General features: G+C 43.6%; 1 protein-coding gene across 2 annotated transcripts in view; it reads left to right on the top strand.

Annotated features, from left to right (window-relative positions):
- The window catches only part of LOC141154300 (semaphorin-3F-like), an 85507-nt gene that overhangs the window by 65802 nt on the left and 5506 nt on the right, over positions 1 to 14199 (top strand). For both annotated transcript variants that reach the window (XM_073639967.1, XM_073639968.1), the window contains 11 exons: positions 73 to 192; positions 404 to 543; positions 633 to 747; positions 8196 to 8265; positions 8506 to 8650; positions 10762 to 10984; positions 11082 to 11170; positions 12111 to 12152; positions 12376 to 12539; positions 13185 to 13252; positions 13344 to 13477. In XM_073639967.1, the coding sequence (XP_073496068.1) occupies positions 73 to 192; positions 404 to 543; positions 633 to 747; positions 8196 to 8265; positions 8506 to 8650; positions 10762 to 10984; positions 11082 to 11170; positions 12111 to 12152; positions 12376 to 12539; positions 13185 to 13252; positions 13344 to 13477 (1310 nt within the window). The remainder of the gene's footprint in view (positions 1 to 72; positions 193 to 403; positions 544 to 632; positions 748 to 8195; positions 8266 to 8505; positions 8651 to 10761; positions 10985 to 11081; positions 11171 to 12110; positions 12153 to 12375; positions 12540 to 13184; positions 13253 to 13343; positions 13478 to 14199) is intronic.

Here is a 14199-nt window from a genome sequence, read left to right as displayed (position 1 = left end):
AAAAGAAATAACTAATTTGTACTTGGAAAAAAAAAGTCCCCAAAAGACTGTTTTATACATTTTACATTTCAGACGGGGTGCTATATGCTGGGGTACAAGTGGATTACATGGGAACAGACTCTGCAATTTTCCGCACGATGGGTCACAAACTTCCAATCCGAACCGAGCAGTATGACTCTCGCTGGCTGAATGGTAATATGTCCGTTTCCTGTGAAACCCAATGGTTTGTAATTTGCAAAAAAAAAAAAAAATGCATCAAGAAGGAATTGAAGGATTTTTCTTGCATCGTAAACGCCGAAGTCTATGTGAATCCATGGGCGTAGATGCAGACAGGAAATATGTGCAAGGATCATGCAGTCTGTGACCTGGCTGAAACCAGCATCATATTTTTTTCTTTTCTCAGACCCTGTATTTGTGGGATCACTGGTCGTGTCCGAGAGCAGCTTTAAAGAGGACGACAAACTCTATATCCTATTCCGAGAGAGGAGTCTGGAGGGGGAGAGCGGCCCTGCTATGGTATCACGCATTGCACGGATTTGCTTGGTGAGGACAAGGGTTGCGTTAGGTTTTTTTTTGTGCATTTACACTATACACTGGAGATTACTTGACTGTACTGCCATCAATCATTGCAGAATGATGAAGGCGGAATGCGCTCACTGGTCGGAAAATGGACATCCTTCCTCAAGGCAAGACTCGTTTGCTCTGTTATTGGTCCAGACGGAGTGGAGACCTCATTTGATCAGCTACGTAAGTAATATCCATCAATGCTATGCCACAGCAAAGAATAGTGCAAAGAGATCCAAGGCACAAGACAATTCCTATACAACGTAGCAAGTATTTATCTTGTCAAAAAATGGCGACCTTTTAGCGACACGGTATTTTCTTTTAAGAACAGGGAATTATTATGTTTTCCCAGTATTAGAAGTGATTGCACATCACAATGCTATCTAATCACTTCTGGATACAACTATCAGGACCCTGAACTATCAACAAAATGAAGATCTGTCCCCTACACAGCAGCTTTCCTGTTCACTTTAATGGTGCTTTGATTTTCCCTACACAGCAAGTGAACAGTAGCATGGGTCATACGCCCGCCAATCGAATGCTAATGTATTTAATGTGTGATTTTGTCTTTGACAACCAATCCCACCCCATCTTGCATTGTCTATACTTTGTTGAATAATCTCCAGACCTTGGACAGCCCCTTTAATAAAATGTTTTTGAGGGAACTGCTTTTAAGTCCTTCCAGCCAATTTTCATTTTTAAGCTTTCGCTTTTTTCCTCCCTTTCTTCCAAGGGCTACAATTTTTTTATTTTTCTGCCAACATAGTAGTATGAAGGCTAGTTTTGTGCAGGATGAATTGTAGCTTTGAGTGACACCAAAACAGAAAAAACGTTCCAAGTGTTGTGAAGTCGTGAGGAAAAAAAAGCACAATTCCCCCATTTTTTTGTTTTGTTTTATGGTGGTGTTTGTGAAGTAAAAATGACCTAGCAACATTATTTTCCAGGTCAGTACAATTACGGCAATACCAAACTTGTATATTTTTATTTTAGTCGTGACAAAAAAAAATCTGAAATTTGTAAAAATAAAAAGAAATTAGTTTGTCGCCATTTCTATTGCTTGAGCTATATAACGTCGTTTTTTTTGCATGCCAAGCTGACATTATTTGTACCATTTTAGGTCACATAACAAGGTTTTGAACACTTTTTATTTCGTTTTTTTTTTTTGTGGAGGTGTGGCGTCTGAAACACGGCAAATCTAGAGTTTGGGATTTTGTTTTTTTATGCCACTTACTGTACATTTTTTCTCTAAAAAGTAGATCAATATCAAATGTGTTTATTATTATTTATTTTTATTAATGAATTTATTTTTAATGGATGGAAATAGGTGGCACTTTGAACGTTTTGGTCTATTAAATATTTTAAAAACTTTTTTTTAGTCCACTTAAGGGACTTGAATCTACAGTAGTCTACTCTATATACGCTACACAAACGGAAAAAGGAAGTTCACCATGTTCAAATGGAGATCTAAGACCATCAGCCTGGAAGCATCCGGGTGCCAAATACCTCTTTAGGTCACTAGTAAATATTCGAAAAACAAGGAGTTTTAAAAACATAGTAATTGATTTTTTTTTTTTAATCCAGTTAAAACACGTGTCCCACAGAGTGGAAAAACACTCACGCTTTTCTGGTGTACACACCACCCTTATTCATGGAAAAACACTGACGTGTTTCTGGTGTACACGCCGCCCTTATTCATGGAAAAACACTGACGTGTTTCTGGTGTACACGCCACCCTTATTCATGGAAAAACACTGACGTGTTTCTGGTGTACACACCGCCCTTAGTCATGGAAAAACATTGATGCGTTTTTTTGTGTACACACAGCCCTTAGTCATGGAAAAACACTGACATGTTTTCTGGTGTACACACTGTCCTTAATCATGGAAAAATGCTGACTATTTCCTGGTGTACACACTACGCTTAGTCATGGAAAAACACTGACGCATTTCTGGTGTACACATTGCCCTTAGTCATAGAAAAACACTGATGCATATATACCGCCCTTAGTCATAGAAAAACACTGATGCATATATACCGCCCTTAGTCATAGAAAAACACTGATGCATATATACCGCCCTTAGTCATAGAAAAACACTGATGCATATATACCGCCCTTAGTCATGGGAAAACACTGATGCGTTTCTTGCGTACACACCACTCTAAGGGTATGTGCCCACGATGCAGAAATGAAGCAGAAATTTTCCGGAGCATTTCTGCATGTCCTTGGCAGAAAGAACGCTTGCGGATTTTACACGCGTTTTTGAAGCGTTTTTACTCGCGGATTTGCCATGCGTTTTTCCAATGCATTGTATAGGCAAATCCGCATGCGGAAACGCACAAGAAATGGTCATGCTGCGTTTTTTTCCACACCTAAAATCCGTGCTGAAAAAATCCTGACCATGTGCACAGAACTTGCAAAATGTCATAGGAAGTCATGGGATAAGATGTGCAATGCGTTTCTGCTGCATTTCCGCATGAAAAAAACGCACCAAATCCGCATCGTGTGCACATAGCCTTAGTCATGGAAAAACACTGAAGTGTATATACCGCCCTTAGTCATGGGAAAACTCTGATGCTTTTCTTGCGTACACACCGCCCTTAGTCATGGAAAAATGCTGATGTGTTTGTGGTGTATGCACCGCCCTTAGTCATAGAAAAATGCTGATGTGTTTCTGGTGTATGCACCGCCCTTAGCCATAGAAAAACACTGATGTATATATACCGCCCTTGGTCATTGGAAAACACTGATGCGTTTCTTGCGTACACACCACCCTTAGTCATGGAAAAACACTGATGCGTTTTTTGTGTACACACAGCCCTTAGTCATGGAAAAACACTGACGTGTTTCTGGTGTACACACTGTCCTTAATCATGGAAAAATGCTAACTCATTTCTGGCGTACACACCACCCTTAAGCCCCCGTCTCACATAGCGAGATCGCTAGCGAGATCGCTGCTGTGTCACGGTTTTGGTGACGCAACAGCGACCTCACCAGCGATGTCGCTATGTGTGACACTTTGCAACGATCAGGCCCCTGCTGTGAGGTCGCTGATCGCTGCAAAGTGTCCTGGACCATTTTTTGGTCGTTGCCCTCCTGCTGGTCAGCACACATCGCTGTGTGTGACCAGCGGGAGCAGCGATCAGGCTGGTAACCATGATAAACATCGGGTTACTAGGGGCACACGCGCACTTAGTAACCGCTGTTAATCATGGTTACGAGCCTGCTAAAGTGAGCGGTAACCTCCCGCTCACCGTAGCAGAGTGGTAACCATGATAAACAACGGGTTACTAGGTGCGCGTGTGCCCCTAGTAACCAGATGTTTACCATGGTTACCAGCCTGCTCCTGCTTCAGCAGGCTGGTAACCAGGAGCAGGACATCATGGAAAGATTCTTTCCACGATGTCGCTGCTCCCCTGATCGTTTGTGAGCCTGCCTGTTTGACAGCTCACCAGCGATCACATAGCGACGCAGCAACGATCCCTGACAGGTCGTATTGTTGTCGGGATCGTTGCAGCGTCGCTAAGTGTGACGGGGCCTTTAGTCATGGGAAAACACTGACGCGTTTCTGGTGTACACAACCACCCTTAGTCATGGAAAAACACTGATGCGTACACATCGCCTTTAGTCATGGAATAACACTGATGCATTTCTTGTGTACACACTGCCCTTAGTCATGGAAAAACACTGACTCCTTTTTGGTGTACACATCACCTTAAGTCATGGAAAAACACTGACGCGTTTCTGATGAACACACCGCCCTTGGTCATGGGAAAATACTGCCCGTTTCTGGAGTGCACACCACCCTTATTCATGGAAAAACACTGACACGTTTCTGGTGTACACACTGACCTTAGTCATGGAAAAACACTGCCCCTTTTCTGGTGTGCACACTACCCTTAGTCATGGAAAAACACTGACGCGTTTCTGATGAACACACCGCCCTTGGTCATGGGAAAATACTGCCCGTTTCTGGTGTACACACCGCCCTTATTCATGGAAAAACACTGACACGTTTCTGGTGTACACACTGACCTTAGTCATGGAAAAACACTGCCCCTTTTCTGGTGTGCACACTACCCTTAGTCATGGAAAAACACTGACGTGTTTCTGGTGTACACACCACCCTTGGTCATGGGAAAACACTGTCCCGTTTCTGGTGTGAACACCACCCTTATTCATGGAAAAACACTGACTCGTTTCTGGTGTACACAACCACCCTTAGTCATGGAAAAACACTGACACCTTTCTAGTGTACACACCGCCCTTAGTCATGGAAAAACAGTGACGCCTTTCTAGTGTACACACCGCACTTAATCATGAGACGCATATCTTAGTCATGGGAAAAAAAACTGACGCATTTATGGCGTACACACCACCCTCAGTCATGGAAAAACACTAATGCCTTTCTGGTGTACAAACCGCCCTTGGTCATTGGAAAACACTGATGCCTTTCTTGCGTACACACCGCCCTTAGTCATGGGAAAACCACTGATTCGTTTCTAGTGTACACCCGCCCTTAGTCATGGGAAAACCACTGACGCCTTTCTAGTGTACACACAGCCCTTAGTCATGGGAAAACCATTGATGCGTTTCGGGTGTACACACCGCCCATAGTCATGGGAAAACCACTGACGCCTTTCTAGTGTACACACCGCCCTAAGTCATGGGAAAACCACTGATGCGTTTCTGGTGTACACACAGCCCTTAGTCATGGGAAAACCACTGACGCCTTTCTAGTGTACACACCGCCCTTAGTCATGGGAAAACCACTGATGCGTTTCGGGTGTAGACACAGCCCTTAGTCATGGGAAAACCACTGACGCCTTTCTAGTGTACACACCGCCTTTAGTCATGGGAAAACCACTGATGCGTTTCTGGTGTACACACAGCCCTTAGTCATGGGAAAACCACTGACGCCTTTCTAGTGTACACACCGCCCTTAGTCATGGGAAAACCACTGATGCGTTTTTGGTGTACACACCGCCCTTAGTCATGGGAAAACACAGATTTTTTTTTTTGCGCACATACCGCCCTTAGTCATGGAAAAATGCTCATGCGTTTCTAATGTAGACACCGCCCTTAGTCATGGAATAACACTGATGCATTTCTTGTGTACACACTGCCCTTAGTCATGGAAAAACACTGACGCCTTTCTGGTGTACACATCACCTTAAGTCATGGAGAAACACTGACGCGTTTCTGATGAACACACCGCCCTTGGTCATGGGAAAATACTGCCCGTTTCTGGCATGCACACCACCCTTATTCATGGAAAAACACTGACGCGTTTCTGGTGTACACATCGCCCTTAATCATGGAAAAACACTGCCCCGTTTCTGGTGTGCACACTACCCTTAGTCATGAAAAAACACTGCCCCGTTTCTGGTGTGCACACTACCCTTAGTCATGAAAAAACACTGACGCGTTTCTGGTGTACACACCACCCTTGGTCATGGGAAACCACTGCCCCGTTTCTGGTGTACACACTGCCCTTATTCATGGAAAAACACTGACGCGTTTCTGGTGTACACACCGCCCTTAATCATGGAAAAACACTGCCCCGTTTCTGGTGTACACACTGCCCTTATTCATGGAAAAACACTGACGCGTTTCTGGTGTACACACCACCCTTGGTCATGGGAAAACACTGCCCCGTTTCTGGTGTGCACACCTCCCTTATTCATGGAAAAACACTGACGCCTTTCTAGTGTACACACCGCCCTTAGTCATGGAAAACCACTGATGCGTTTCTAGTGTACACACCGCCCTTAGTCATGGAAAACCACTGATGCGTTTCTAGTGTACACACCGCCCTTAGTCATGGGAAACCCACTGACGCCTTTCTAGTGTACACACCGCCCTTAGTCATGGAAAACCACTGATGCGTTTCTAGTGTACACACCGCCCTTAGCCATGGAAAAACGCTGATGCATTTTTTGCACACACAGCCCTCAGTCATGGAAAAAATACTGACTCGTTTCTGGTGTGCACACTGCCCTTAGTCATGGGAAAACACTGACGTGATTATGAATTACACACTGCCCTAAGTCATAGTAAATATGACTAGGGTGGCGGTGTGTATGCCAGAAACGCGTCAGTGTTATTTTTTTTTTTCACTACGTGGTATACATGGAGGCAAATAAATAACGCTGCTGGCATAGGCTGAGTATGGTGTGTTCTCCGCTTACGAGTTTGCCTCATGCAAACACCCAGGACTTATGCCATTCATGGACGGCGGATGTCAGGAAGGGGTTAAAATAACTCCCTAATATAATTTTTTAGGTACCTCAAAATTATACTTGCACTTTAGAAAATGGCTAATTTTTATGGAAAAATCCTTATTTTACAGTATTTATCATTCACTGTAGATAACGTACACCGACAGCAGGATGTTCCCCCCGAGCACTTTCCATTTCTTCGCCTGTGACTGCTACATGCAAAGCGGAGGTGACAGTGCTGTCAGATCTGGAGCAGTGGGGGAGAAGTTACAGATATTAGTCATTAACAGTTTGCAATGTACGTGTGGTGCTCGCTTCACAGGAGAACTTTCTTCCATCACAGCAGCCAATTAAGCAGCTGAAGCAGACAACATACAGATTTGTACTCTTGTTACCTCTTCTTTGGTATTGTGCTTGCTCCATCACTTCTGCTGTTTTTAATTGGCTGCTCAGTGATGGGAAGACGCCTGTGTGAATTAGGCCTAAGGGAGCGGAGCTGCGGCGAGACAAACGAGTGACAAGAACAGCTAAACAAAGAGCATGTCCTGATTTGCAATCTTGTCAAGCGACCAAATGTTACCAATCACCAGACTCATGGTTATCCGTCGTCATGTTACATTTCTTTTTGTCTGACCGTATTTAGCCTAGTCGACATTTATCCTGCAGGAAGGGATGAAGAGCCGGGGGGGGGGGAGCGAGGGTTTATTTAATCTTTTACAAATGTTGCTCTATAAAAAAAAAAAACAATGAACTCCCCGTGACACCACTTGAGTCACCACACGTCTTGGCAAAGCTTTCTAGCGCATGCCAGTGGACTTGCTCTTTTGGTGATCGAGTGTGTATTATTGCAGGCAGACTTCTCAGAAAGGAGAACGGGTATTACTTAAAAGAGGTTTCCTTCCTAAAATTACCGGAATTACATTTTGGGTTGTATGTTTTATTTTTCCATCCTGGTTTGTTAATCTAGTTTTTAGGTGTATGCATTTATAGCACATGATTAACACGTAGCAGGAGTTGTATCTTGTGTAGAAGTGATCTATGTCATACATCCAAAGGAAATGGGGAATAAAAAACGCCCAATTACTGAGAAAGGGAAATACAGAGATACCGTAATCTCTATGTTAAAATTGTGTCGTAATACAACTTGGTGGTGCATTTCTTTGCAGGACTAACACCTTGGAAGCAACCTATGTTTTTAGGTAACACCCCAAACTTTGAGGGATTGCCCCTTCAGTAAAACACATGCCCATAGACAACCTATGGATGTCACATTGGGTTCTTCTCCAGCTAACAAGCCGCGACTCTCCCTCAGTCACCCCAAATGTATTTTATAGGCAGATTACCTGCAAGATTAAGAATAAAAACTGATGATATTTTTTTATACAGTTATGTGTCATTTTGTCTTCCTACAGGGGATATTTTCATCCAGCAGACTCAGGACAAGCAGAACCCACTAATTTACGGAGTGTTCACCACATTAGGGTAAGATCAAGGATTTTCTGTCCCTTCTCTCCTATGTGACTTTATATACTGCTTGTGCTGCATATTGTTCCTTCATCATGGTATGCCAGCCCTGCATGAAGACCAGTCTGCACTAGGCCTGTACTGGTACGCCTTGTCCTCCTTTGCATGGTACACGGCTGTTTTGTCGCCCCAGTGTGTGATATCTTTAGTCACCCTGCTGTGTGTTTCCTAATGTATCTGTCTCTGTGCGTCTCTTAGTTCCGTGTTCCGGGGCTCTGCCGTCTGTGTGTTCTCTCTTGCTGACGTCCGTGCAGTGTTTAATGGGCCATTCGCACACAAGGAGGGACATGGGTACCAGATGACTGCGTATACAGGGAAAACACCCTATCCCCGACCTGGAGCGGTGAGATACGTTATGACACTATGAGAGTTTAACTGACACGATGAATGCACCGAGGGCGTTACTCCGATATTGGTAATTACTTGTGATGGAAAGGAACCTGCTCTAACACAATGAGGAAGGGGATGAATAGTATTTTCCTAATACAAATTCCCATCTTTAAAGTTGCGCTGCAGCCTCTACAAACATAATGGGGGAATTATGCACCATGACTAAGGAAAAATAAAATGATCTACTCCTAGTCAATTAAAAAGATGAGGAGGGTTGAATAATTTTGGCCACTACACATGTTCAATTTGCTTACCCTTGAACACTGTTTTAATATTGTTTAATTTAGTTAGGTTTAAATTTCATCTCTGATCAGTTTTTTCTTATTTGTGAACTGTGGTCAGAGTCCGTCTGTCTGATACAGAGCTGCAAAACCTCTTCATGGACAGAGTTAAAAGGGGCTGTCCTGGTATGTAATCATTCTACCCTTCCGGTGTTATTCAAAGCAGCCAGTCAGAGGCAGAGCTGCAGGAGGAGAGAGCAGCCTGACCAATGGCGAGGCAGTAGATGTGTCTCAGACTACCTCAGGCCCCCTGTAAGTAGCCAAATTGTAGCCACAGATCACAGCTCTGTCCTAATGGAGTTGAGCTGAAAAGCAGGTACATTGCAAGATTAGAGGACAATAAATAGCAGGTAATAAATCTTCTGCGGGTAACGACTTGCAATTTATTTTTGAACTACTGATAAGACCATTGCATTAATTCTGTGCAGGGAATTTTGAATTCATGTTTGCATTATATAAAAATGAGCATAGTTTTGATTGGAAACACATAATGTTAAAATGTAAAGATTAACTTTAGGATAAGGTCATTACAGTCAGGCTTCTGAATATACACCCACCACTGGGTAGTAGAGCCTAAAGTTCCCATGATTCTGTGTGAAACTTAGATCAGAGTAGACACAACCTAGAGAATTATGGGTTATAAAAAAAAATGGCAAACTGCTAAGATAGGTCATCCCTTTATGATCAGTGGGGGCTCAACCTCTAGGATTTTCACTGATTCTAAGAATGGGGGCTACAGGACTGGGACCCTCAGTGATCCTGAGAATGGGGCTGCAGGACTGGGACCCTCAGTGATCCTGAGAATGGGGGCAGCAAAACTGGGACCATCAGTGATCCTGAGAATGGGGTCAGCAGGACTGGGACCTTCACTGATTCTGAGAATGGGGTTGGAGGACTGGGACCCTCAGTAATCCTGAGAATGGGGAAATCAGGACTGGGACCCTCAGTGATCCTGAGAATGGGGGCAACAGGACTGGGACCCTCAGTGATCCTGAGAATGGGGGCAGCAGGACTGGGACCCTCAGTGATCCTGAGAATGGGGGCAGCAGGACTGGGACCCTCACTGATTCTGAGAATGGAGCTGCAGGACTGGGACCCTCACTGATTCTGAGGATTTGGGTAACAGGACTGGGACCCTCACTGATCCTAAGAATGGGGGCTGCAGAACAGGGGATCCTCACCGATCCAGAGAATGAAGAGGCTGCAGCTCATGTTAGCACTGTATTCCTTTTAATGCTCAGCATTCCCTGGCCTCTTGCTATGCAGGCAACTGTAGCACATCCATGTGAAAATGCATAGTACTATGCTGCAGTTCCCTGCACAGCAGCGCTCACCACCACCCGGCTCTGAATGAAAGGGGGACATTGTGTTCAATCGGTTCTGTAGCCCTTTCATTCTCAAGATTGGTGTGAGGGTCCCTGAGGTTGAACCACAAATGATTGTAAAGTGATGGCATATCCTAGCGATTTGCCTCTGTATATTAAGATGAGATTAGCCCTTTAGGACTATTGTTACCTCCAGTATTTACAGCATATCCATGGGAACCCCATTCCCTGATTCACATTGTTTTCACCACAGATTGGATGAAGGGGTGCTGCTTGAAATACGGTTCACCTAGTAATTTTCTATGGGGAAAGTGGCTATTTGGTTATGGTGATCCTTCGCTTATGTCATGATGCTAATATCCCTGGCCCATGGTAAATGTCAGAGTTAACCCTGAAGTAATTTTTATGATTTCTATGCTAATTTTCTGTACTTTATTTTACTGTAATCTATTTTGCAGTGTGCAGGTGGATTCTCTGTTACTGGCGTTCACTCCAGTAAACTTTTTGGGGAGGATGTGCTGAGGTTTGTACGGACGCACCCCCTCATGTATACCTCGGTGTATCCTGTCAACCGGAGGCCCCTTCTGTTACTCTCAGACGCTTCATACACATACACCAGTATTGCTGTAGACACTGTTCCTGCTGCTGATGGGGAATACACCGTTCTGTTTTTGGGCACAGGTAAGTAAAATCACATGAGATATACATTATTATCAGTGGTGTCACAGATGAGCTGAGTGTAGCTCATCACCTACCTCCTGTCTCCTACTATCTACAGATCGTGGTACAGTGCAGAAGGTGATGATTCTGCCTAAGGGTCCTGAGGAGACAGAAGGTATCACCCTAGAAGAAGTGGAAGTTTTTCGAGTAAGATCTGTATTTATTAGGTGACTTCTATACAGAGTTCAAACGTGATAGTGGTGGGAAAAATAACTTTTTAAGAAGTGCAAGTTTTTCGAGTAAGATCTGTATTTATTAGGGGACTTCTATACCGAGTCCAAACGTGATAGTGGTGGGAAAAATAACTTTTTAAGTGGAGTTTTTCTTTAACATCCAAGCAAAGGAAGTTTCCTGGAACTTTCAATTGTTAATGTGACGCACCAACTTTAGTTGTTATCTAAATAGCCAATCTTTATAATTAACTTTAATTTCTGTTTTGCTTGAAGTAAATTTCCCATAATTGACACTTGTGATAAGTGTTTGATTGCTGGGGGATTAACTGTTGGGATCACTAGAGCAGGTTTCTTGAGTCTCTATGAATGTGTGACCTCTGCTTCATTTTCTGGCCATAGGAATGGTGGAAATAGCAGAGTGCTGTATCAGTCCCAAGAACAGAGTATGGAGCAGTAATTATGGGACAAGCCTTTGTCCACATCTGCTCTGTACATACGGCATGTGCCGTATCTATTAGGTGTAATGTGCTGTATAAATACTGCTCAGGAGCTGAGACCACATCATCTGCAGCGATAATGGCTGAGACTGAAAAGAACTCCAATCCCAACTGTTCCAGCCCATAGATGCTGAGGTCACTACTCAGCCATAGCATCCAAGTGGTTAGATGGCGCCATGTAATCACCACCAGTCATGTGCTGGCAGGAAACTACACACAAGCAGCTGATGTGCCTGGATGTCGCTCCCCTGCATCGTGCTCTCTCTGCCTGTGATTATCATCAGCCCTGACGTTTTGACCCCTAAATATCTGATGTTTTTTAATATCTGAACCCATTTTGTTTCTGTTATCTTGTACAATTTCTCACTATGGGCATTTGTCAGTAATGTTAATGCTTTCTTACATTGCTCTACACAGGTGCCGTCTCCTATTAAAAATATCAAAATTTCTTCTAAGAGGGTAAGCGTCTTATTTATCATCTCTCTACTCCCATACCGGGGAGATTCATGCTTATGTTAACGTATCACGCGTAACCTTTGGCCATGCATTGTGTCTGTAGCGGACGCCCTAATTGGAGAACATCTCACATGTTATTGTGAATACACAGTGGATACAACTTGTGGTGTGTGTATAACAAGGCACCATGCCAAAGTCATCACTTTCCATTTCTCTTCCATTGCAGCATCAGTTGTATGTCTCTTCAGATGTGGGAGTGACACAACTCTCTCTCCATCGCTGTGCGGTCTATGGCAAGACGTGTGCAGACTGCTGCCTCTCCAGGGACCCCTACTGTGCTTGGGATGGAAACTCCAATGCTTGTGCCCGTTACACCCCAACGCCGGTGAGGTAAGTTACACTGAACACGTCTGATAGGGATAGTCTCATAAGTGACTGCATATGGCTAGAACTGCCATTACCTCCACCAGCTAAAGGGCCGTCAGCTCTAGTGAAAGAGGTTTTCCAATCTTAGAAAGTACTGGCACATGGTGCATGTCGCTGCGTGGCATACGTAGACCAGCTACTCCTTCTCTTATAGATGTGGATAACCCAAAACTACAGCTTCATCATCACTGCACAGTTTGGGGCATATCTACTTGCATTATGACTTATGAAGGTTTCTAACCAACATTAAATGTTCCAACTTATTGGGGAGCTTTATCAGGACTGGTGTTTCTTATGCCAGACTTACACAAAAAGTCCCTGGGAAAAATATGCACAAAATGAATTAATGCTTTGAGCTGTCTGTGCACCAGAAAATGAAATCTATATCTATTACTAAATTTGTTGTCTAATGGAGCACCCAGATACCCCACTAAGTCACGCCCAATTTTAAGAGACCAAAAAGTTGCAAAATTTATTGACAAATATGGATTACACAAAAAATGTGTGAATTTTTGACACTAAGGTACAGGGAATGATACATTTATTAAATGCACCAAGGAAACCTCACAATTGCTGTCAGGCCAATTACCATCACCTTGTTACTTGCAGACGGAATCGGCGTCAAGATGTGAAACACGGTGACCCCATGAGACAGTGCAGAGGGTACAACATGCAAGGTATGAAGCCATTTCCCCATAGTTCTTTGATTTGGGATTTTTTGGGGGCTAAATGGCGTCATACAATCTGACTAATGTGCTTGGATTACAGTGGATCGAGGAGTTTCTGAGAAAATGCAGATTGGAGTTGAAGGAGGAACTGTATTTCTTCAATGTGATACAAACTCCCCGCTTGAAAGCGTCACATGGTTACTGCAAAGGGACGGGACCCAGCATCGAAAAGAGGTAAGAGGATCAGTACCTTTCCTTTTGCGGAGATCATTTTTATTAGCGTACATGGGGTGGTAAGAACAGGTTACCATGTGATAATGCATTTTTATACACTTCCAGCCCATGTTAATACTTTCCTTCCCAGTCACAGATACTGAACATAAATGGTACAGCAGCCATTATGGCTCTGGTGTTAGTAATGACCAAATGGGTATTAATTTCTATAGAAATAGGTCGCCTCACACTGAGAATATAGTGTTAAGCATTGTCAGTTTTGGATGATGTTCAGCAACCACCATTTATGTTGAATGTAGACTCCACCCAATGACCGGCGGACCCGGCAGCAGCTCCTACTCACATCTGCTGGGATTAACTACACAACAGGCAGCGTTCACATGAAATGAATATTACATTGTAACGTTTCTGTTATTCCTCCTGGAAATATATGAGGAAATTGACAACAGGGAGTTACCACGACAACTGGTAAAACCGTGTTGCCTATTTATTATTACAATTTCCAGAGGAATAAAATCCATGATCTAGTGCAGTTATGGGATGCATTTTCTCTGTGACTCCCACCAGTGTATCTGCCTGTATACATCAACAGTGGTCCACCATAAGTAGAAGAAAGCCCATGAATACAGAGTGCCAGATAGCGGCTCTTGTTGGCTATAATGCAGACAATAATTTGTGATGTTCTGAGTGGTCCCTAAAATATAGTGTCCCTTAGAGTATTC

This window comes from Phyllobates terribilis, unplaced genomic scaffold, assembly GCF_046119375.1.
Source record: "Phyllobates terribilis strain yellow unplaced genomic scaffold, ASM4611937v1 Scaffold_7__3_contigs__length_470593459, whole genome shotgun sequence".
Lineage (NCBI taxonomy): Eukaryota > Metazoa > Chordata > Amphibia > Anura > Dendrobatidae > Phyllobates > Phyllobates terribilis.
This window is presented reverse-complemented; position numbering and strand designations above follow the sequence as displayed.